The 26,423-nt window shown below is 41.3% G+C and overlaps 1 protein-coding gene across 10 annotated transcripts in view; it reads left to right on the forward strand.

Moving 5' to 3' along the window:
* Positions 1-26,423, forward strand: part of prdm16 (PR domain containing 16) — a 181,810-nt gene that overhangs the window by 134,066 nt on the left and 21,321 nt on the right. For 9 of the 10 annotated variants that reach the window (XM_051425919.1, XM_051425920.1, XM_051425922.1 and 6 more), the window contains exon 4: positions 21,405-21,545. In XM_051425919.1, coding sequence (XP_051281879.1) covers positions 21,405-21,545 — 141 coding nt within the window. Of the gene's footprint in view, positions 1-21,404; positions 21,546-25,196; positions 25,567-26,423 lie in introns of those variants that run through there. The other variant, XM_051425927.1, reaches the window with a different exon arrangement.

Consider the following 26,423-nt stretch of genomic DNA (forward strand, 5'->3'; position numbering starts at 1 on the left):
TTCGCAGGATCCAATACTTCAAAGTCAAAACATTGACTTTTCCCTCAAGCAGGGATGGTTTACCTGTTATCACAGGCACAACCCTGCTCCTCCTTGTCCCCAATCATCATCTTTCATTGTGTACTTGGCTAGACTGCAGATTTGCACACTATGTAAACAGCCAAAACCCCTGTAGATAGCTGTAAAGGAGCTGGTTTGTTGCATCTGTAACAATGAGCTCATAACTGTTTCTTAAAATCAGTTTTCAAAAACGATTCAACATCAGACCTGAAGTTTTTTTCCAAAAAGGGCAATTGAAGCAAAGTTTTGTGAGCAGCCGTAATGTCTTGATCATCTGTCCTTCTCGTTTTGATGTGATGTCATTCTCCCGTTGTAACCTAATCACATGCCTTCAGCGTAGATCGCCAACATTACACACTGGATGATAATACCTATAAATAAACTCAGCAGCAGCAGCAGCAGCCAGGCCCTGTCTGTCTATCTCTACCCATCTCACCATTTTGGAATGCATGACCTTAAATAGTCATATATGAAGACATTTTAGCACAGACCATTTTAGTCTAAATATGACTTAAGGTTTAGACAATTTAAATTAGATCGATTTTGTGTAAAATACAAAATTAAACACTTTGACTTGTATGTCAACAATTTGTATCATGTTTTATGCTTTTAAGTCTTGTATTTTCTGTTCCTGCGATATTATTGGATCATTACTTGGCAACTGATCACTTCTTAATTTGTTTAGAAGCATTCGTTGTTGAGCTTGGGGGTTCATTGTATTTTCAATACCCATTCATATCATTCTAGTTCCTATATATTCCCTCTGGTGTCGGTTTCTTTCCTGCTCCTCCATGCGGATTTTCTCCATTGTTCTTTCCATTAATCAAAATCTGTGTGTGTGTGTGTGTGTGTGTGTGTGTGTGTGTGTGTGTGTGTGTGTGTGTGTGTGTGTGTGTGTGTGTGTGTGCTTGTGTGTTTCTGTGTGTGGCAGGTGCTCTCCTTGGGGAGCTCTCTTGGCCCGAATAGAATAAGGATATGAATATAGGATATGTGCACTGTGGTGCACCTGCAGACTGTGAAAAAGACCCCACATACACACACACACACACACACACACACACACACAAACAGACGGCACAGGAAGGAAATATGAAATTCCAGTGCACATTTCTGCTGAATTTCATTGGCTCTGTGACTAATGGTAAAAAAAAAAAAATATATCACTTCAGCAACAAATATTGTGAGAGCAAGTTACTAAGGTGTCAATGTTGCTGTGAAACCCCTGCAACTCCTGTTAAACTGGTCACTGGGTTTCTCTCTCACACTCACTCTCTAATTCACAATTACTAAGATAAAAAAAAAAAAATTAAAATAGAGTGTTTTATTTATCAGCTTAATTCTTGAAATGTCAATTCTTGAATTTGCAATTATGCCACAACAAAATTGCCTCGTAACAGGTTTATTACTATTGAAATGATTGTTCAATTGATGAAATAGTTACACAACAGAAAAGGACAGAGAACATTTCATAATAGATTCATCATTTAAGTTGATCAAGCAAAAATGCCAACATATTTTTTTTATCAAAATATATAACATTTCTTTGGGGTTCGGGCTGTTTTGGACCAGCAGTTTGAAGACATTGCCTTTGGCTCTGGGACCTGTGACAGTTTGTTGACAAACCAATAAATCAGTTAATAAAAATAAAAAAAATCAATGGATTAATCAATATTGAAAATAATTGTTAGCTTCAGCTGCAGCCCTAGTTTTTTAGTTCCACTCCTTGTTGAGCAGCATCCGCACTGTCCCTGGAGTACTGTAGTCTACTGCTGCACCACTGTATGTTATCACAAGTGTTTAGACAGTTCGGCAGTAAATAGACTGCTCTAATGGCACTGAACTCACACACGCACACGCATACACACACACACACACACATACACACACACCTTGGTCCTGTTGTCCTCCTCCCGAGGGAGCTGTGGTCTCTATTCTCTCCCGCTGGCTGCTGCAATGACTGTGGGGTCGCGGGGTCTCCCAGATAAGACCGCAGGGGTTTTGTAAAGGGAAGCTTGACTTTCAGAGCACAGGAAGGAGGGATGAATAACCCGGAGGAAAGGAGGAGAGTAGGGAGTGAGGTCGAATGAAACTCCAAACCACCTGCGCATCTGATAAGGCAGCACACATTAAGGTGAGCGTAAAAGAGAAGGTTAGCAGGGAAATGTCAATAAGCGCCCAGAGAGAAGCAAGTTAGGAGCTGGAAGGAGAGAAAGTGAGGAAGAAATGTAGACAGGAAAAAGAGAAAAAAAAAGAATCTATCAAAGAAAGATCATGCACGCAAAATATGAGCGGCTAAGGGGGAACAAAGAGAACGGATGAATGAATTATCAATGAAAGAAAGACTACAGCCACAGACTTGAATAGGTGATCTTTGACACAACACAATGCTGCTTTGAAATGGAGAAGTTCACAATCATCGGAAAACACCAAAAAGATTTACACCCACCACGCTTGCCAATAGACTCCTAACTGAAATGTGTGTTGTAGTTTCTGCTCATTGACGTATCGAGCGGTTATGACAAAGGAAGTGTGGGGGACCTCAGGTAGCTCTGTGTGGAACCATTGATTTTCACTGTCCACATAAGGCCGTTGATGGATAGGGCAGCACTGGAGTCATTAGATACATTCTCAACCAGCATCTGAATACACACACACACACACACACACACACACACACACACACACACACACACAGCGTTGAGTGTTTATAGACAGAAAGTGAGGAGGGGAATGAGAAGAGAGGCAGTGCGTATCTGCCAAGTTTAAAATGCAAAACTTTAAAAACATAAAATCATTGCTGGCATACAACTGCAGATCATTGTAAACATGATTATAGTAGTCTTGTATTTTTGAAAAGTGTGCTGTGAATATTAGAAGTAAAACAGGAATTAAAGTTGGTGATAAAAGATGTAGCCAAACCATTTGGCTTGAAGATGTGCTCTGACAACTACCACTCTCTTCAATCTGGCCTGACCCTTGTGCCCTGTTGTCATAAGCTCAGTATTTATGGAGGTGGCGTGAACCTAAGGCCAAGGTGGAGGACTTATTTTACAGATCTTGCCATAAAACGGTCAGCTTGAAAATATGAGAGACTCGGCAAGGGGGACTTGACTACCTTTGGGATCCAATTGCAAATTGGCCTGCTTTAACTGGGGATGGACAGGATGTGCTCTGAGAGAGATACACAGGAAAAAGACACAATGACACACACTGTGTCTTTTTCCCGTGTATCTCACAACACAAAACAAAATTACCCTCAAGCTCGCTGACAGACAGACAGACAGACAGACAGACAGACAGACAGACAGACAGACAGACAGACAGACAGACACAGACAGGCAGACAGACAATTTCTGTAGTATTGTGTTGGTGTAGGAATGCCGTAATATTATTGTAAGCATTAAAGGATACATTTAATAAATAATGTTTATATACACAATTTCACTTCCTTGTCTTTAGGCTTTTTATTTTTTTATTTATTTTTTTATAATTATATTGGTGTTCATTTTGAATATTTAAATTTGTGTTCAAAATGGTTCCAAAAATAATATTGCAAACCTTTCAGTTTGTTTTATTGCATCCTCCCCATCTTTATTTACATTTACAGTAAATGATTTTGTTTTGCAAACTGTTCATATCTTGTGGCAGAAAACACAAAATCTTTTAGATTTAAGTTGACTTAAAAGGCCTTTAAAGCCATTTAAAAATAAAATTTTGAAAATAAAATATAATTTGTAGTAGTTTTGTTGTATTTTGTTTCTCTTTTAAAATGTTGAGCCATAAGGCACAGCTCTCATTCCCTCAGATGTCTCTTTATAACTTTCCTCTGTTGCCACAAACATCTCTCTGTTAAAAGGAACAAATTGTCCTGAAGTTGATGCTGACATTTGACATTTAAATAATGATCGAGCCAGAGGGCCATCTTGGCCACTGAGCTGGAAAATGTTACCTTTTAAGAGGGATAAGTTAGGATTTGTGATTTTCCTCCAGGAGAGAGCTGCTGTTTGCTTATGAAGACGATGTACACTGGAAATGAGCAGAATTAGTGGAAAGTGTTGAAAAGCGGTGCAAAGTTGGAATGTTTGCTTTGTGAATGAGATGAGATTTCTGACTCCATCATGAAGCCCAAACCTCTCCGGAGCCATAAGGCCTCTGAATGTGTCTTTGTGAGAGGAGACACGCACAAAAACATACACACAGGCAGGATGTCCATTTGGATTTGCAGATGATCTCTAATTTCATATAATTTCTGAACATCTCTCTCTTTGGGACTGCAGCCCACAGCTATGGGACTTTTCATTTTACGCTATCCAAAACACACAAATTTTCACACGCACGCACATATCCATTCATCCACTTTTTGTCTATCTTTATCTTTATCTAAAGTTTTCCTGCAGCCTTTTCATCGCATGTAATTCAGTAGTTTTCAATGTCAAACTGGAAAGGCATGATTGACTGTATCTGATGTAATAAGTATACTTCTGGGAAACTGGATTGAGACATTTATGTAATGTAACAGCTGAGGCTTATGTTACTGAACCTGATCAGGAAATTAACCTGAAATCTTCCCACATTCTTAGATCATTTTTTGAGTAGACATTCCCAAGTTTTCATTCAGCTCTTCTTTGATTTAAGTTTGATTCACTGAAGAAATAAGCATGCATGCTATACGGCCTCTGAGAATTTTTTATGGAGGGTCTTTCCAAAAAGTCCGACCTGTGAGGTTAAAAATCAAGAGTACACACACAAGCAAACGTCAGAACCTATTACATCTGACAGACTGTGATTCTGGATTATGGCCAGAGATGGTGTGTGTGTGTGTGTGTGTGTGTGTGTGTGTGTGTGTGTGTGTGTGTGTCTGTGAAACTAAAGTTTAAAAGTTAACAATTGTGTTTTGAGGCTAAGCGATCTCATTCCCCCACAGTATTACACACAAACACATATGCACACACCCGAGGTCACAATCCAAATTCTGTGACTTGTTGGCCTTTCTCCCAAATGAAGCATTCCACGGATCAGCGAGCCCATCAGCCTACCCTCTCCTCTTTGCTCAAATCTCAGCAATTATATTTGACATGTAACATCAATAATCTCATTTATTTTCTTGCCCCCCTCTTCCACTCACCCAACCAACCACACACACAAACACACACACACACACACACACACACACATACACGCGTACATAAATACACAGAAGGGTCTGCTCACTCCCATTCTCTTATCTGTGTCTGCAGGAAATGTGAGCCACGCAGCATTCGATAAAAACAATTTTTTGCACCATTGATCCCACAGCACTTGTTTCTCTTTTTTCTTCTCCTCTTGGTCCTCCTCTATGAAAACGGTATTTCTGGAGGTTTTGTTGTCAAACGATGAAGTAAATGTTAGGAGATGGCTACGTTTTATAAAGAGCAGCAGGGGAAAGTCTGTGACAATTCACACTGAGATTAAATGAAACACCAGAGGAGAAACACACCATGGGCACAGACACTGGTGGAGAGAGGGGTCACTCACACAGGCCACATTACACACATACGCATACATGTACAGTGTGCGTGTGTGTGCTTGCAGGTATGAGAGAAAAGGAGCCTGTGCACATCTGTTTGTGCCTGTGCTTTCATGTGGACACTGTTGGCATTGTCTCTACCGAGTAGAGAAGCCATGCAGGCTCAGTGGGTGCCACTTTGAGTTCCCTCCACCGCAGTGCCACAGATCAATATAGCTAAAGTCACCCACCTCCACACACTTGGCCTCTGTAATCATTCCCTACACTGTGTTCTGCTTCACTCCCTTCATCGGCCAGGTTGTTGTTTATCCTATTATAGCCCTAATTGCCATGCTTATGGTAACCTTTCTTCAGCTTGCTACCCCCTGCACTAAACTAATGGGTAATGGCACAGGAGGGCTAATGCAACCAAGCTAATTTGGCTGAGCTTATATGCCCACATCGACACCTCAGTCTAGCACAATGCCCACGTCCATCATTCCCTTACTGTTTTTTTCTCTCTTTCTCTATGTGGCTTTCCTTCTTTCCAAGCTAGCTAGCATTAGCACTCAGTGCGCTGTGTGGCTCGGAAGCAGATTGCGGCTAATGAGTCACCTCAGTGCTCTGAGTGCTATGGCTTTTTAATTAGTGTTGCAGTGCTAAGTGTCCCACATGGACCCTTCCCAAGTCCCCTTTCTTGTCATCCATCACCCATTCCTTTTGTTTGCCTTTCATTTACATATATGCACCAACCCCAAATTAGCTAGTGGCTCGTTAATTGGACATGTGGGGAAGTAAATGGATGGTGGTATGGTGGGGTAGAGGTGCAGTCAACATGTTTACCTCCTAAATACCCCCCAGGACCACTGAGCCCCAGCACACGGGGAGGTCATAGTGGATACGCCCCTCAGGCTAAAAAGATCCATTGTGCTGTTTGGAGTAATTAGTACAACTAACAAGCTCAAGCCCACATTAAGAGAGATATACTGTACATACAGACACACACGTACATACATACAAACACACAGAAGTTGTTTACATAAATTCATTCACTTTTTCATTTTATTGAGGTTACAAAATGCATGCAAATGTGGGTTCACGATGCCACAAGTCAAGTACTAAAACATTAATTTTTTCTACATTCAGGATGAGTTTACCCTTTTCATTCATGTTATCAAATTAAAATACTTTTTATTGACTTTACAACGTCTATCAAATTAAGTCTGCTATGCATGTATTGACTCCTTTTGGCTGAACTGATCGATAGTTAGTCAATAATAGATAATGATGTCTAAGTGCTGAGCGATGACACGCTGCACCTTAAGTGTCCTCAGTGTTATTGATCACACTCAAACAGCCTCATAGATCAGCTTCTGTTTACTAGCATCAGTTTTATTTATTTCTCTGTTTTTGGGTGAAAGCCTCATATCTCCAAATGTACAGCTGTTCAGGGACTCAACTTTTGTTTTAAAGAAAGAAAAGACATCCATGTCGGTTCATGTAAAGCTGCTTGACTGATACCTAAACTGAAAATGAAAACTTAAAAATTATCAAAAAAAATGTTGTTTTTATTGAAAACAGGTTTTCAATAAATATGATTTTGTACTACATCAGACACTTGTTTAAATTCCCACTAGTTTCATCACTTTTTTACAACCTGTGGCTGAAAATGGGCTCGCTATGGCAGGAGTGTTGTCCCTTCTGCCATAGAGCTGCTCAACAAAACACCTTGGTAGCCATCATGTGTAAATATTATGTAAATATGTATATATGGATGTCTGTCTTGTTGTTATGTTGTGTGTGTATTTATTAAAGTCTATGTATAGACTGTGCCAACAAATTCCCTGGAAAGGAATAATAAATAATCCATCTATCTATCTAAATATTATTATCTGTGATCAAAAGGGTCACCACACTACCAAAACTAAAAAAAAAATTGGAATCTGTTATTGATTTTAAACTGATTTCATGGTTCTTGAATACATAGACAAACACAAGACCACATCTAAAGTTACCTGATACTGTTAACATTTGTATACATCAGCACAAATAAAATGGCTTGTCATATACATGTCCATAACTTACCATACATTGATTGGATCTTTAAAGCAAAACACATTGGGGATTAAATGCAGAAGCAATGAAAGCAATGAGAAGTTATTGCTCCTTTGATCCTTCCACTGTACATATACAGTAAGTGCATCTCCCTGCTTTAAGAACCAAATACATTGTGTGTATGATATTTTTAATCAGCCAACCTTCAAGCAATGTAAATTGTCAAGAGAATAGCAGCAATACTGTGTTTATTTTTGAGTCTGAAGTCTTGTCCACATGACTGTATCCAACAGTCTCACTGTGTGAGGTATATCGTTGTTTGTTCCCAATGCTGATTGGCCAATTATGCCTGATTGTGTTCCTTGAGGGAAGCATTCTCCAAGACTTGTTAGTGAAAGGCCAAATTATGCCTTAGCTTTTAATGTGACCATGGGGAGCCCAGGACCACTCAAAAAAAGTTTTTTTGGTCTTTGCAAAGCCACAAGTAACTTGTAGTGACAGCATTATTAGTCAAAGGATAGTTTGAAAGTCATTGTTATTTGCTGGTGTGACTTTAATGGTGACCTGGATGCCGAGGGCCGTTTGAGCTTTAATGAGAAGTTTCCAGGTGGGAGTTTAAGTTGGATCTGTGCCCTTTCTCTGTCCTTCATGACCCCTCTGTAGCCAGCCCCAACTCTGTATATCTTACTCTGACTGCAGTGTGTGGTGTAGCTCTCATGTCATTTATTTCTCCTGCACTGAAATGAATAATGTATAATGAATAATATATACACTACATTTTAATATACTAACATAAAGCCCCCATAGTCCGTGCACACATGTACTGTATGCAGGGACAAACACACACGTACTCTATACCCATTAAGAGTGGCAACCCTCTGCAGCATATCTCATAACTATTAACTCTGAAACACAAGAGCACATCAAGGAGAGCTGGACTGTAAGACAAACAAACTCTTATGTGCATCAATCTGCTCGTCCACTCAGTGGGATGATGGACTGCAGTCTGTGTTTTTATGCCACAGTGGTATTAGGAGTCTCTAGATATGCTCCAAGCATCAAGCCTCTAATTCTGTTTGGTTCTGTGTTGTGCACTGCAGATGAACAGGATTGAATGCAGCAGCCTGTGTCTGTGTGTGTGTGTGTGTGTGTGTGTGTGTGTGTGTGTGTGTATGATGAGCTGTAAAGAAAAGGATGTAGTCTGACATGCTTGAAGCAGTAATAGAGCAATATGTTGTGTCACCCCCCAATAATCCTCCTCCATCTCCTCTCTCTCGCTTTGAGTGTGTGCTTCTGTGTGTGTGTGTGTGTGTGTGTGTGTGTGTGTGTGTGTGTGTGTGTGTGTGTGTGCGTGTGTGCACGTGAATGTAAGTGTGTGTGATTGATGACACTACTAATGGTGCGTCTAAACACTGGCAGCCCAGTTATCTCTTATCTGACAGAGAGGAGAGGGCTTGTGTCAACAGCTGCTCCTCCTCCTCATTTATCTCTCTCTGTCCTTTCCTCCTACCCTCCTTTTCTCTCCCGCAAATAAAAAGCTCACACAGTGTTTGCTTATAGTCATCATTTCTGATTGCTTTTTGTTTGCCTGTTGAGCAACTTAATAATTATGTGAATTATTGATCACGGAGTTGATTTTTTAAATTAATAATGTAGTCTAATAAATGTAAGAAAATAGATAGATTATATTAGATTTACCCAAAGTCCAAGGGGGCATCTTTAAGTGAATGTCTGATAATTTCTACACCATTTGTATGTTTTCCTGGAGATTTCCTGTTGTTTTAGCATTTCACTTGACCCATCCATCTTTGGTCCCTTTGCTTTTTCCCTAACTCCATCCTTCCACTCGTCCATCCCCACACCAGCTGCCCTGCAGTTTCCAATTGCTTCAAGGCCATAGGAGATAGGAAGGCCGTCAAGCCTCCTTGTGTAGCTCTACTATGGGCCCCATCTCTACCATGGGCCTCAATCACCTTAATGTGCCTGTTTAACCATTAGCTTCACTGAGGGGGGCCCATATCCATCCATTCCTCCATATATCCCGTCATACATTAAAGGGCAGATTGATAGCCGTCAGCCAGGCCTTGGCCACTGACACACTCTTAATATTGTGTCTAACACAAACCAGATGGCTGCAGGGCTCTTCTGCAACACACACACATAATACACACACACAGTGCTACCCCCAGCCTATTCTACCGTTTGTCTCTCTCTCAAGAGAGGGGATGAGCGTTCTTAATTAAAAGTAGGATATATGGGCCTCTGGGTGGAGGTGGTCAAGCAGGATCCATTACCTGTACATTGAGGCCCTCCAGAGTCACAGTTAGGGTGAAGACCAAAGATGATGTGGGTGGGGGATGGGGCACAGGGGTGTTGTGAGTCTGTCTGTGCCGCATCCTGATTCAAAACAAAAATGAAGGATAGGAAAGAAAAGGAAAAAGTAGTTAGGGCAGTTTGCATGAGGTGGTAGCTGCAAGCGCTAAAGCTAGTGCTGAGCCTGGCTCAGGCCAGGAGGTGCGAGCCATGATCTCAATAGCTGTATTGTGTTCACACTTGAACGGGGGCCAAAAACCCTGTGAAATATCAGAGAGCAGAGAGAGGGAGAGAGAAGTGTGGAAATGAAACAATGGTTTACACAACAGCGAAATAGGTCTTTTCCTCTGCTTCTCGACAGCAGGCCCAACACTCAGAGAGTAAGCTTTATTGGTCCTCCTGTCCTGGCTAGTCTCAGCCCCTCGTAGGGCAGCGGAGGGGAGGGCCGGGCGGGCAGACATGTGTGTAGACCGACATAGAGGCTACTGCTGGACTGAGACACACTCACATTCGCAGACCTAAGTTCAGCAGCCACACACAGTGCACAGATGAGAACACACACATTTAATTATCCTTTGGTAGAAATGAGAATAGCCAGATATTCTTTTAATCCTGTTCGAGGAGAGTAACATGTCTCATAGCATCACTTATGCCTCTATGGCTACAGCTAATCCTTCTGGGCAGAGCTCTTCACAACCTCCACACAGAATGGTCAAGAGTTAGAATGGATTTTATATGTTCTCTTTTGTTAAAAAAAAAAAGAGGAGCGAAGCGGTGGACTTTTTAGATACATTTATGGGATAAGGGATGAAAACTGGCTGCAGTTACCTTGTTCTGGCAACAATAATGATGTGTAGCACTGTGTTTTTTCTCTGGACTGGAAAGTTGGGTTTTCATTTTATGCAAGGAAGAGATATTTATATTATTCACAGCAGCAGATTTTGTTCTTGTATTACAGTGTGAGTTTGTTTACTAAATATGGTTGTTTGTAGCTTTAATCTTGCAAGGCTAGCAGGTTTCTACCTATCCACCTACAGTTTGTCTGTTAGAGAGAGTCAGCCCAAGATGTGTCTGGTTATCCCACATTAACATACATTTCTTTGTGTTTTACTGCCATAAATAAATCAAAACAAAACTCTTCTTTTACTGCAGAATGTGACTATACATTTCAAACTACCGTATTGTTTACAGTTTCTCATCTTCAAAAAGTCTTAATCTAAAAATAGGTCTTTACAAAATAAGCCTATAATGATGAGGCTTTTGTTTTTATTGAGCTAATACAAGTTTATGTCTCCTTTTCTCATCTGTAAATGTTTAATTCTGGAGTAATTATTTTTATTTTTGGTCATCAGACTAAGGAGTAAAAGCCTAGCCAGTCGCTACAGGTGAGGGAGGGGGAGGGGGAAGAGAGGAGGTGGCGAGAGGAGAAAGTGGAGTTTGGTTTTTACAGTAAACGAAGAGTTCTGCTCAGATGGTTCCAATAAGTCCCAGGCCTGCAGCCACACAGGGGTTCTGCCACATGCTGTCTTGGCCAGCTGCTGAAAAATGCTTCTTTTTTTTAAGGCACCAATTTACTGCACAATGCATTTTTTTGCGATTTGAGCTAGCTCTCAAATTCAAACCTCCTGCATAAACCCAGGTGAAGTGTGAGAAATAGAGAGGAAGACTGTAAGACAAACAGAAGAAAGAGGTATGTGTGAGTGTCACTCTCTTGCTGGCTCTCTACGGTTTGAATGTTGTGTACCTCGCAGAGTTTACGCTTCATCTTGTCTCAGCTCTCTGCTGTCCTGCCAACTCATTGATCTCATAACACACAAGGACACTGCAGCTTTCTACAGTGCGGGGACCAAATGACATTCCAACGAAAAATGAAATTTAAAGAGGATGGTTGGAGATGTGACATCTTCTGTTTTGTGTCAGTCTCCTTCACTGAGATTCGAAGAATGAGGTAGTCGATGGCATAAATGTTGAGGCCAACGTTGATTTGATACTGAGCAGGAACTGACATGCAGAGGAAAAAAAATATTTTTCAGTTCATATTGGAAACCCCTGTTGTCTGGTTTAGATCACTAGAAATATGATTGTAAATGAACAGTTTTTGTCACGGCGTTTCTACGTCTCTCATACTCTGCTTCTCTTTCCGTCCATCATTCTCTATTGTATCACACAAGCAAATGTTGTTGAAGGAAGTATTCCTTTATTAGGGTGTTAATAAATAATTGATAGTGTTACGTGCTCTACAAATTTGTACCGAGCACCACTTCCCTATTTGTGTTTGCACAGTTCCAGGAATTGTCCCATTTTGTGTTTCACTTCCGATGTCAGTCGATAGAGTGTAGGTCAAGTTGTGTCAGTGTTGAATGCAAGCTTCCTCGCCTTATTATTTCCCATTATTCTTGGCATGGATGCATTAGGCTTGATTGATTTAGTTGCTTTGCTTGAGCTCAGGAAATGTTATTTTATATCCCCACTATTTGAGACCTTAGAAAAGAGAAAGCTATGTATTATATGCCTAAATTTAGAGAGCCATGTTTTAATTTTGTTTCATTAAGTAAAAATGTCATGTTTTAAACCTTTCCAAAATGGCTTGTTGAAACGTATGGATTAGATGTTGTTTTTTTCCAGAGAGTGCAAACAGTACAAAACACAATAATTGTGCACTGCAGTGACATAAAAACACATCCAGGCACACACATGTGGTTCTGCTTTAGAAAACATTAATGGCACTATCTGTAAAATTTGAGAATTCCTAACTTTGACGCCCCCCAACATGGACACGCTTAGATGAATGTGTTTCACTGTGAAGACTTATGACAGACACATAGGAGAAAAAAGCATTTGTTATAATCATATAAAAATCTTGCGCATAGTGGCTGTACATACGTGTAGTAATTCACTATATACATTTGTGTTTGTAAGTTTATGTGTGTCTCTGTGTGTGTGGACAAGCTCATCAGCACCATCAAACATTTGTCCCTGTAGCCAATAAACAACCACTTTGCTCCCTGTGCTGTCCCTCCAGCCAATAAACACATACATTACTAACTCTGCCTCCCCCTCAGGTAATACGCAACCAGTTTACTCCATTTGTTCTCCTCTTGAGTCTGTTAACAATTATTAGCTCATTTTAAAATCTGATGAATGTTCTTCATCAATTGTATGATTTCTTTGACAGAGGCCAGTATGAGAAAATGTTTCCTCAGTCTGGCTCTCACTGAGTTCAATGTGTGTACTCCTGTTTGTCACACACATAAGTCTAACAGTTAGCCTTCAAACACCACAGACAGAGTGTGTGACCCTGATGTACTGTTCATATATTTCCCCATTTACTCTGCACCTGCTTCACCATAATGAGCCAATATATCTGCTCACTAATTGCCCTAAATACATATCATAAAGCCCGGCCTGTAAAAGGCTGTCCAACAGTAAAACAGACATGGCATGATGGTAACCTCTGTGCACACACACACATTTACGCTTTTACACTGAACACATCACACATACATAAAAACACACATGTACACATGGGAAAGAATTGTGCACATAAGCACGTACACACAGCACATATAAGATGGCATACACAGGCATGAGCGCATACACACACAGACACATACACACACTCATCCAGCCTTTTAACAAGGGGCTGTAAATAACACAAAGCCATTTCATTAACGAGGTCCAGCCTGAAAGCTCACTGCCTCTCTTCTTTTAAAGCGCGCACACTTCCTGTTTAAAGTTACCCTAACCTGGCAACCCAGCACATGGCAACCTGCTCATTCAGATGAGCTGCAGGGGTGCGGAGGTGGACATGGTGGCGTGATGCTAAAAATAACACAGCGTGGCTGCAGATATGTAATCACTGGCTGCACACATGAAAAGCTCCTGTCCTGTTTTAATTAGACATATTAGCAACCTGGATTTGAAAAATGGTTATTAGTGGACTTTAAAGCAGAACTCTGCCTCCTGAAAGACTATATCATAAAACTTAGCTACTGACAATATGATAATTAAGAAATAATGATAAAGTTAAACCGCCGGGTAACATAGCAGAAAAATAAGTCAAAATGTTCAATAAAAAATTTGTTGGTTTTATTATATATGAGGCAACACTTGACGTTATGTTTTATTATACATTATACAGGAGCTAAACACACTGCCATTACATTACCTGTGCTACATTATATTATCAGATACAAAACTATTATAAAAAAAATAATAATAATAAATGTATGTATCCTGTCATCCTGCCTGTATTTGTGCGTATAAAATCTACCAAATGCAACAATTCGGAAATAAAATCTTTATCATAAACCATTCATCCCCATATTACCCACCTGCATGGGAACTGTTGTGTCACTTAAAGGGAAAAGTTGGATGGGTCAACCTCAACGAAAATGAGATTTGACTTTACAGTGATTTTGTGAGTGTGGGAGATAGACACTGGAGCTTTTCACATGCTGGTTTCAGTGTGGCACATGCACACTCACCACAAATGATAGCTGTGTGACGGTGACTGTAGAGACCCTGATTTAAGAGAAGCAAGTTGGGTCATTAGTGAGCCAGGCCACATTCTGATACTCACAATGCATGTAGAAACACATACACACACACACACACACACACACACACACACACACACACACACACACACACACACACACACACACACACACACACACTACAACCCAGATGGCTTTTACAAGGCCCCAGGCCCTCCCTGGCCTGCCTGCCTGGTTTTTAATTATGTCGATGGCTGCCCAGCCCAGATAAAATGGGTCACATTTAACACGCCTTCACTCACCTTCACACACACCACACATACACTCACACTGTGCAAACACACACTCCCAACACCTTGCATACATATTACTAGTGATACAACTAACGCTCACGTGAGGTTAGACACACTTTTTTTTTACAGTGGTATTCATTTTGACAGAGACAAACAGTAAATATGTGGTATTCAACACAAGGGCTCTTACCCCGATAAAAGGATGTGTGTGTGTGTGTGTGTGTGTGTGTGTGTGTGTGTGTGTGTGTGTGTGTGTGGATTTACAGCCTGTTTCCTCTTTAGCTGTCATTAGGTTGCCAGACATGGCTACACAGGTGTACTGTTACCAGCATCAGTAATTGGCCTTTCACACACACACTGCACGCACACACACGCACAAATGCACTCTATTCTTAAAGGCCCAATCTATAATCACAGTATGGATCCTCCTGATGAAACACTTTGGCTCTGCTGCTGATTCTCTTTATTTTGTCCCAACATATTTTCACAAAAAATATTTTAAATCCTTTATTTTAATCCAAGTACGTTTAAGTGACAGATAAATCTGTAATTTAATGATTCAAGTGGTTTGATTTGAATTATGTGTGTAAACCTGTGATAAAAGCCACAATATCAGCACATTTGAAGAACTCAGACAGTTGAGGTACATAATATGTCTTGTCACATTTAAGCTGTTTGAAGAACATATTTGAATAATATTTGAATTTAGCTAGACAAACAAATTCTTGGCCGCTACATTTGACAATTACCTTTGGTTTTTGGTGCTGTATTGTGCAGGCGGTTTGGTGTGTTTTTGTGTATGTGCAGTGCATGCATGATAAGTAAGGAATGAGGAGATGTTGTTGTGGTGACAGAAAGAGAGAAAGAAGAAAATTCCTCATATCAAGAGAAGGACTCTCATTCGAGGATGTCCAGCATTAACACCAACTCATTCTTCTAGGACTTGAATCTGTTTACATCTCTGCACTGGCTGGAAAAATTTGGATAAGAAAATGAATGAGTCATGCTTGACAAATACTGTCATCAGAGCAGTGCTGAAAAGAGCAAATTTTCCTGGATTGATAAATGTTGCACTCGGATGGAAATATGATTTTGAATTAACTGAAATAAACTGAACCCTTATCAAGGAACATATCAACTCTCCCACATCTGCTCTGGTGTGTGGTTTCTCCCACATCAAGTTGGCTTTTTTTTTTACATAGTGGTGTGTGTAGTGTGCTTGTGTGTATTTTGTATGCTTTGCTGTTTTTACTGTTTTCTATGGGCTCAAATAGGAGTCAGTAGGATTTTGAGTTTGTTAAATGATGTTCAGAAATAATCTCAAACCCTCTTATTGTATGTCACATTTTTATAAACCTGTAAAACGTTTGGATTTATAGAATCTTTATACTACATGCGCTCATATATTCACACACACACACACACACACACACACACACACACACACACACATCGTCTTCCACTTAAGTTACTAAAATATGAATAATCTCTTTCTTTCTTTCTATTTCTTTCTCTCTTTTATTCTATTTTTCCTTCCTGCTCTAAGAGAAGGTTTTTATTGACAGGACCCCTTGTGTGCCTGTCCACCTCTCACCTCCACACACACTCACACAGACACACACACACACACACACAAATGTGGATGGACACACACTCATTTAGACTGTTGAGTGATGTGGCAGGGTAGGGTCATCTCTGCAGGCCCCCATCCATCACACACAGTCACACACACACACACACACACACACACACACACACACACACACACACACACATACACACACATAATGTGCACAAACGTATCGGAGGCTGTGGGGATCTGTACTCTGTCAGCCGCTTTATTAGTCCGTGTGTGTGTGTGTGTATGTGTGTGCATGTTAAGGGGCCTCCCAACTGGAAACAGACCCTTCTCCAGAAAGGATACACACTCTCACACACACTTCTTTATTTCTTGTTAGTCGTCCTGCACCTTAATTTGCAACACCTCTAACAACCAGCTCTGCAGCCCACTTCACAGCCACTCAATCTGTCACTGTCACTACTCTGTTTCCATGACTGGCCCTCTCGTCAGGGTAAAGAGTTTGTGTGTGTGTGTGTGTGTGTCTGTGTGTGTCTGTGTGTGTGTGCATGTAATTCCTACTCTGTCTACCATTTTTATATTTTGTTTTTGCATGTGTATGTGTGTACAGCTGCAAAGACAGGAGGGAAGTTTCATTTCCACTTCTGCCAGGAGAGATTTCATTCCAGGCTGCCCCCTAGCTGCTTCAAGCAGAAGTGCATGCAATCCTGAATCCCCCCTCTTTTTTACCCTCTGCTTGTTTTTCTCTACATTTTCACATATTCTTGATCTAGATAGATTAAAGGTAAAATCCATATCGAAAAGGCAATCTGTCTCTCTCTTTGAGATAACCTTTTTTCATTTGTCGGCCACTTCCCCTGGATATGCGTAGGTGAACCAGGGAGAAAGGCTCTACATGTTCAAAGTGCTGCTTTCCTGTTTTCTCCAGGCAGAAAAACCTTCAATTTAGAGAATTATGTCAGTTAACTTTTGTCAAAAAAGAGTCTGTTTCTCTATGTGTCTGTGTGATTATCAGTTGACAACCTGAATCCAAAAAAAGACATGTTTTCCCTGGATAGATAGCCATGGCTTGTTGCTTGTCTTAATACCATCTGATGTGAAAAAGGTAAGGCAATATAGCTGATTTCCCAATCAGCATAAAGCATGTAATGGATAAAAAAATAAACCTTTGCCATGCAAAACATCTGTAGACCAGTCAAAATTAAGTTACAGAATTTGTAGAGCTTTAAAACAACAAAAAACAGTATGAAAACAACTACTCTCCTCTATATCACAGGGACATATACACATACATGCAAACGAGGGTGTGTTCACACATTGAAACCCGGGGCAGTGCAACAAAGCACTGAGATCACACCTCATAAAAATATTCCCTTGGAGACACACAATAACCTAGCAGTTCTGTCTCACATGCTGTAAGTCTGCTTCTATCTCCTTCTCACATCAAAATCACAATCACCACTGCGCTCTGAGCTGCCATTTCCATTTTCTGCCCTCCGTCAAACAGAAAATAATATGTACCTTGTCACCAACGTCTACCCGTACAAGCAACTTTCCTCTACTAATTCAGCCCTGCGCGCTACACACATCCGTCAGATATAACTGGCAGAGGAGAGGGCATGCCGAGACATCCATTAAAGGTTCCTAGCTGTCAAAGGTTCCCCTTTGTGTTATGAGGAGCGATATAAGTGTCGTGCTCTTATCAGAGCTTCCTGTGGAGTTTGCTCTGCATCCTGTCCACTCAGAGCTGCTTCTCTTTCACTGAAGTTTCATTGTGTCTGTGTGTGTGTGTGTGTGTGTGTGTGTGTGTGTGTGTGTGTGTGTGTGTGTGTGTGTGTGTGTGTTTAGTGTGTGTGTGTGTGTGTGTGTGTGTGTGTGCTGTCATGTGAATCATTTTCTGATCAAATAAAGGCAAACATAAGGCTAGATAAAGCTCTGAAATGGACATTTTTAAAATGTGTTTTTCTGTGTAGTTAATCATTATGATAATATTATCAGAGCGACTGTTATATTCTCTTTGCTGCACTTAAAGGATCATTCTCTTGAATTAGTAGAACTTAATTTCATAAGTTTTGCCATCATTTGTATCAGTTATAATAACAATGAGATTTAGAAACCCCTCAAAATTACTTCAACGAAGTGTGACGAGGCAAGAAACACAAGCAGGTTGTAAACAAGCAAACAGTTTAGCCACATTATCTAAACCACTTATCAAACCCTGAAATGTTGACAATAATCACTTATTACATAAGAAAACTATGCGTGCTTACCTACAGCAAGTTACTTTGACCTACAGTTACTTGCTGTAGGTCAAAGTTAAACAAGGAAATCAATCTCTAAACTGTGATGGATGTTTAGAACTGGCAGTTTGGGCAATTTACTGGGTGCTTTAGTGTTCATTTTATCTACCGAATGAGTCTGACCAACCTGAGTGTTTGTTTAAAACCCATTTGATTGTCTGACAGCTGGTGTTTGTAGCCCTGCCAAACTTATTTTTTGATAGGAATAATCATCAAAACTATCTATTATTGAGAATAAACAATAAAAAATTGTATGAAACATCATATAACATGTAAAAACATTATTCCTGGTATCTTTAGTGTCACAGTTTTTGTTTCTAGCCACTGATATGAAGACATTTACAGCGAAACTTTGAGCCAGATTTGCTTTGTTTTGTTGAAACCCTTTTCGCACGTGGAGCTGATGATTTCCACCCGGGTCCTCCTCCCCCCTGTGACGTAGGGAGGGGGGAAAGAATGAAAAAGAAAGGTAAATAAACAAACAATCAGCCGCAGGCTTGTTCTGGCTCTCCTTCTCTGTTGCACCTCATTTGAAGCCTTATAAATCAGGCTTCCACCCGGAGACAGGGTGTTAGCAGGCCTCCCAGACAACACACACACGTGCACATACAAAAAAAGCACACACACAGGTCTGCTGCTCATTAAGCCCATGATCAAATCCTTTGGTGTGTGTCTGGGAGACGGGGGGAACCAAAATGTGTGTGTATACTACCATGCCCAATACGTATGGCAGTGTTCATACGTGTGTGTCAGTCTGTGCAGTTACCCTCCCTTCCCACACCTATTCCCCCTAAAGAAAGAAATAATCCCACCTCAACCCCACCTGGATCTCAGCTTTTCTCCATGTGTTCATAAAACATGTACGATACCTGTCGCAGCTCCACGGCAACGTCGTGACAAGTGCACTCTGACTCCAACGCCTGCAGAAAAGATATTGGGTGGGGCAGTAGGTGTGTTGGAAGGAGTATGCCTGGTTAGTTTTCAGTGACTGTTTTCACACATAAAATAAAGGCCTGGACTCGATCAAGGTGGGTGTTTAAGTTGTAAACTGGAAGCAGAAGAGGCAGTAGCTGTAGATGTAGAGTGTGAGGAATGGATACAATTCAGTTTTTATTTATAAGCTCTTCCAGTGGACATTATCACATTATTTGCTTCTGGGTTTCTCAGTGTGAATTACAGAAAATACATAACAGGAACTGATTTGCATAAACAGTCTCTTTTCCCACTCTCACAATCAGCAAATACATTTACATGAGCAGTAGCCACAGTTCTTATTTCAGGCTTGCGGAACAGGGTTTTTAAACATAGGGCAAGGTTTTGATTATTTTTAGCCAAGGCACAAACAGGCATTGTTATTCTAAAGCAGGCGCATTTAGTGAAGAGGGTAAACTCACACCTTGGCTCAAAAGTAGCACAACATTTCTGTTACCTCAAGCTGTTAACTCAATCGTGCGCACATGCATTCGCCTAAAACGGTTGCCGTATTTGTACAAACAAGCACATGGCAGTTCTTCCACACCTCCAACCAGACCCTTTACATATTTACTCACCAAACTTGGCACCTGCACCCCCACCCACAAAAATACACCATCTGCACGCGCTCACCGAGACACCAAGAACATGACCATTCACACTTTACGAGCTGGGAAAAAAAAACACGAACATTGCCTTTAGAAAAGCGGCCAGTTAGGGAGGTTCACGAACTTTGCACATCTAAAAACGTCAGATGGTTTGTTGGTTCTTCTCCATCACACCTCGATTTCCTTCAGCAGACATTTGACTGTGATTAGGAGTGCAGAGAGTCAAGCTAGAGGTCAGCGCTGAACTCAGGCCAGGCTGATTGGGAGTTGTAATTAGAGGAGTTGCTCTGTCTCAGGCCACTTCTCCCCAGAGCATTCGCACAGGCTCAGTATCATATGCAGCGCTGCGGGGGAAATCGGAGCTTCAGCACCAACTTGGTGGAGAGGGTGAGCTCAGGGGTTTCAGCCGAGCCAACCCCCAGATTCCCCAGCACCACCAAACTCTACCAGACACACACACACATACACACACACACACACACACACACACACACACACACACACACACACACACACACACACACACACACACACATAAATGCAGTCAAAGGAGCCAAGAGTGGAAGGAATTGTGATCTTGGCTGTTTCATAAATGCTCTTATATTTGTCTAATATCTGTGATTTTGGCAAATTTGAGGACTGTCTTTCTCAGTCCCTATCATTCAAAATATTTCAGAATTTACACGTATGTGAAGAATGAGGCCCCGTTTTTATATGCATACGTAAAGCATTGTTACTCCTTCCTGGTTTTCCCCTGACTTTTTTCTCCACAATAACCCCCTCTTCTCTTCTTTTCCTCCTCCTCTTCCTCCTTCACCTCTACCTCTATCCTCCTTCATTCTCTGTGAAAGCGGGTAACGTGAAACCCACTCTTGGGAGTCTCCGGGGGCGTCGGGGTTACAAAGGGTGATCAATATGTGCCAGAGAAAGTCTTTAGACAAGTGAAAGAAGCCACAGTTTGTCCACTCCCTCCTGCTTTCTCCTCCCTTCCTTCTTTCCTCTTCTTGTTGTCGGGATTGACAGGGTTAGGTGGCCCTAACACCCACTGACACGTTTCCTCTGTGTGTCTTAAAGCTGACTGACATCAAACTCCTGGCACAGCCTGCTTATACCCGGTTTTGCACCTTAAAAATTTAGCATTTTTAAGATCCTCTTTGGAAAATGATTTGTTATTGATATTTGTTGAATGTTATTTGATTTTTTTCCCATTTATAGTATGTAACCTGTTGCTCTCCAACAGGTGGTGGACGACATGGGCAACGTCAAGTTTGCGCTGGACACAGGCCCAGACGCCACCAGCAACAGCTGGCTGAAATATGTCCGCTCTGCCCCATCATTTGAGGAGCAGAATCTCGCTGCCTGTCACCTCACCGGAGACCAGGTGAGTGACATGACAGAGATGTCCCGGTTGGATTTGTAGTCCAGATATGAGAGAAACAGCACTGTGTTGTCAGCAAAAGGCAGAGAGTTTTGAATTTGTGTGTGTGTGTGTGTGTGTGTGTGTGTGTGTGTGTGTGTGTGTGTTTACCGTTGAGGTATCAAAATGTGTGTGCTGGTAATGACCAAGGAATGGCTCTATTGTGTGTCTGTGGCTGGGCCAGTTGCCAGTGCTGTTAGGAAATGACCCATGTTAAGAGGCTGAAGAATAGCCTGACACTCCTGAGTCCCATATTAACCATTATCCAAGGCTTCTTCTGTGGAGGCAGCAGTTTCTCCCCCTTTTTGCTTCTTATGTCCCATCTCTCTCTCTCTCTCTCTCTCTCTCTCTCTCTCTCTCTCTCTCTCTCTCTCTCTCTCTCTCTCTCTCGCCCTCCCTCTAAAGAAACCTGGGTAAGGCATTGGATACTTTTGGAAAGATGCCCAGCCAGTGCCCATAAAAACCCCAACTGCTTAACTAGGCCCTAACCCCAACCCCATGCAATGTGTGTGCCACTACTTACCGCTGCAATATGGTAGCATATTTCTCTGTTTCTGTTTATCCCACAGAGGCTTTTTTTTTTTTTTTTTCAGTTTCAGTTTTTTTTCACTCTTGTCCCAGTTTCTTTAAATGAAATACTAATGGTGTGACTCTGCTGTTACTTGACACACATTTCACTTTCAGTTCAGTTTGGACTATTGTGATAACTCACAGTACACACACATGTACTGGGATATAATAACTGCAGATTTTGAGCCAAAGAGAAAATGCATCCAAAGGAGAAAGGAAAATGAAATATTGTCAGCTCAAAACAAACACAAAGAAACAAAGCAAGAAAACATGATGGCAGTACGACAGTAGCCAAATGCATCCATATGACTCGCTTGTGTGTTTCCACATTCCTGTCACTCTGCTCTTATTTGTTTCCTAATCCCTGCCTACATGGCTCTTTCCCCCTCCTGTCTTGGTCTCTAGCCGCCTGTTCTTCGCTGTCTTTGTCTCCTTTTCTCTGTCCTCATGTCTTGATCTGCCACCTGTCACTCTGTCACACCGAGGGGACAGGCTAGTGTGTCCATTTAAGCTTCAGACATTAAGCCTGACCGATAGAGAGAAAGGGGGCTTGGACCAAGTAAGAGAGGGAACACACAGGGGCCTCCGAGATTGACAAGCACCAATTGGCTGGCAACACCAACTCGTCTAATCCTTTTAAGATTTTCACATCAGTGCCCCCTGCCACTGCCGCACAATGTCAAAGAAAGAATCAGGGCACCGGCGAAAATTGTGGAGAATTATCAGACCCAGAAAGGCCACGTGCAGAATTGTTTTTTGATGTGTTTTGCGGTTGTTTGTACTTAGCGAACAGCTTTGCTGTTGTTTGGCTGACCAGTTGCTTGCAGTAGTGGCTCACAGGTATGACCCTATCATTTATTTACAAACACCACACACGCACAAACCTATACACAGCCACTCAGTGCAAAAATTTATAATTTAACAGACTATTCAGTGATTTTTCTTTTCTTTTGCACAATGCATGAGTTTATGGAAATATGTGCACACGGGGCAAATTCAAATGCGGGCAGTAACCTTTTAAAAAGCAAGTGGATAATTTATTTGTTTATTTGTTTGTCATTAATGATGTAAGATGAACAAACATGTGCATGACCATGCATAATTTAGATATTTATGGTCATGCAATAATTTAGAGTAATTTTATATATTTCTTTCTTTATACATCAGGTGCATACAATAAATGTGCTCTGAACACACTTTCTGCGGAAGTGCTGTTGGGTTTTGAGTTTTTTTAACTAGAAGAATGCATGTCTGTCAAAAAGATGTACTAGTGCTTTGTGTAGTAACTGTTCTCACTTAATCCTACTTGCAATTTCATACTAATGCAATATTCAGGCACCTTAAATTATGGCCCAACAAAACAAGGGAAATTAACAGTTTCCCCTGTGTGTGTGTGTGTGTGTGTGTGTGTGTGTGTGTGTGTGTGTGTGTGTGTGTGTGTGTGTGTGTGTGTCTGTGAGTCTGTGTTTGAGTCTGTGTTGTGTGTGTGTGTGTGTGTGTGTGTGTGTGTGTGTGTGTGTGTGTGTGTGTGTGTCTCTGTGTGAGTCAGTCTGTGTGCCTACCCCAATGTAATAGTTCCCATTGAATCTAACAATCACCCAAAGCTGGTGTGTAAGCGAGCCCATTCAGTGTTTCTAAGGCCAAGTTGCATCTTGTGAAGGAAACGGCTGAGAGTGCAAGTGGTGTGTGTGTGTGTGTGTGTGTGTGTGTGTGTGTGTGTGTGTGTGTGTGTGTGTGTGTGTGTGTGTGTGTGTGTGTGTGCTGGGTAATTAATGGGGGTTTGAAGAGAAGATGAACCTTGTCCACCTTCTTGTCAGTCCTTCATCTTTTGTGTTTTGGAGTGGAGCCCTTTCCTACACTGTTTGATCTGCCCTTCTACCCCGGGTTGGATCCATCAATAAATAGACACTAGTGTGTGTGTGTGTGTGTGTGTGTGTGTGTGTGTGTGTGTGTGTGTGTATGAGACCACAGTGGGGGATTATTACGGGCCCTACGGCTGGCATTGATCGATGGGGCATCTGTCCCCTGAACACTGGACAGAGATGGGAAGAGGTCAAGACAGGTCTGAGTGTGCAGGCCTTACTGTAGATATACACACACACACACACACACACACACACACACACACAAAGGTTAATAAAGATTCAAAATGCTGCAGACATCACAAATATTAATAAGGAATGTAGCCTAATTATTTAGCAACTGTCTATATTCATTAAAACGTCTTTAAAAAAGAACATTAACTGATGATCCTGTGATAATAATGCAGGTGTGTCATTTATATCACTAACATTAATTTAAAATAAATAGAATGTGTATCACCTATGAACGTGGAAGTATTTAAACAGGACATTGCAACGTTGTTCATCCTTTATCATTTATTAAAGTGTTTTTCTTCAGTGCCCTTTTTTCTGTCTAGCGTATTTAATGATTTTTTTTCTTTGTTTTTCCAGCTACTACAAATATAAATTAAAATGAAAAATCTAATAATGATATTAATAGTTAATAGCTTTTTAAAAATACCCTTTCGATTATGAATACATAAAAACAGAGATTTTTATTTTTCCCAGTTTCTATTAAAACATAATCTTAAAACATAGCCGTTTATTTTGAACCCATCTAATCCAAACTTGACCCCAGAGTTTAAAGAAATTGCTCGTGCACTTGTGTTCAGGCCACAGTGGGGGAAAGAGAACGAAATAATGTTTCTGCATTTTAAAGAAAACTTAAATAATATCAATCAATTGGCTTTTATCGATCAATAAATGGACAATTGATAAATGTCCGGCGCTTATTTATATGTTCGTGTGCGCGTGCGTGTGTTTGTCCGCTTACGTGAGCGTGTCTGAGAGTGATCGTGACTGATAGAGTGAGCGCAAGTCTGTCCGGTTGCTGTATCCATTATTTACATCAATAATAGATTTATCAAGCGGCCAAAGCGGCGGCTGGGATCGGAGATGCGGGGAGGGGTCTGCGCCGCAGATCGCTCAATCCTTTTGGCTGGAGATAAGACGAGGAGGAGTGGCCGTCGGGTAACCGAGAGAGCACCAAGGGGCAATAGGGAATCACTAATGAGAGAGAGAGAGTCAGAAAGAGAGAGAGAGAAAGAGAGAGAGACTCATCATCCTCATCAAAGACGCGTTCACTGACTAGATTAGAGAGTAGCGCAGCAGAGGAGCGTCGGTCTTCATCCAGCCAGAGGGAACGATCATCGAGCGTCCGCAGCGCACCCTGGCCGCTCCGCGACCTCCTCTCCCCGGCCCTGTCCGCCCCAGCGCCCCGCTCCCTCTACGGTAGACCTACTATGGGTTGTGTCGCCAACTCCACCGGGACTGAAGTGCTACTGCAGCAGCTGGAGGCTCTCCGCAGCGCCGCGCAACTTTCTCAACTCTTCCGTCTCACGGAGAAAAGAAAGGTCAGGACGAAACAGTGTAGAGAGGCTGCCGCAGCCGTTGAGTGTAGCGTAGCCTAATTGTTGTAAATAGCCTACATATAATAATAATAATAATAATATTAATAATAATAATAATAATAATAATAATAATAATTGTTATAATAATAATAATAATAAGTGATATTATTATTGATTTTAGGCCTTTGCTCCTGGTCTCATCTTAAGAGCATTAAGTCTTGGAAGTTAGTTTCACCGGCCTTTCTCTGCGTGTGTGTGTGTGTGTGTGTGTGTGCGCGCTCAGCCTTCCTTGTTGTGGTGACATCGTTGAATTGGTGCAGAGCGCCCCCATGTGTTCAGAGATCCCAGCTTCTGTGTGCAGCTGTGGAGTGGTAGTTTGCGCTGTGGTTTATTGGGTTGCACGAAGCTGTGATATTATTTACTGGAATATTATACATGTTAATTGTGACAGAGTGCTTTTTACACTATATGTGGAGGCTATGTATAAGATTAGTTTAGTTGGCAGATTTTCTTGATGTTGGATAGAGGCCTCGGCTCTGAATGGCCTCGGATATTGCCATTATTCCTGCTTTCTCAGAATTCCTTGTCTTTACTTGTAGAAGGAAAACCTCTTAGTCCAGCAGTAATTTATGTCCGATCACACAAGTTAAATTGCCTTGATCAAATGAATAGTTGTGTGCTGATAAAGACCCGACATTTCCCGGTTTTCTGCAGCTGTAAATAATAAAATTAAATTTAAAAAACACAGGAGAGCAGCTGAGCGGTTTGATGTTTATTTTCCTTTCACTCGCCACTTTTCTTTCAGACTGTTTAGCATTAGAGGAGTATTTGTATGGTCTGGATTTCTTCTGCTTTTTCTT

The sequence above is a fragment of the Dicentrarchus labrax genome, unplaced genomic scaffold, assembly GCF_905237075.1.
Source record: "Dicentrarchus labrax unplaced genomic scaffold, dlabrax2021, whole genome shotgun sequence".
NCBI lineage: Eukaryota > Metazoa > Chordata > Actinopteri > Moronidae > Dicentrarchus > Dicentrarchus labrax.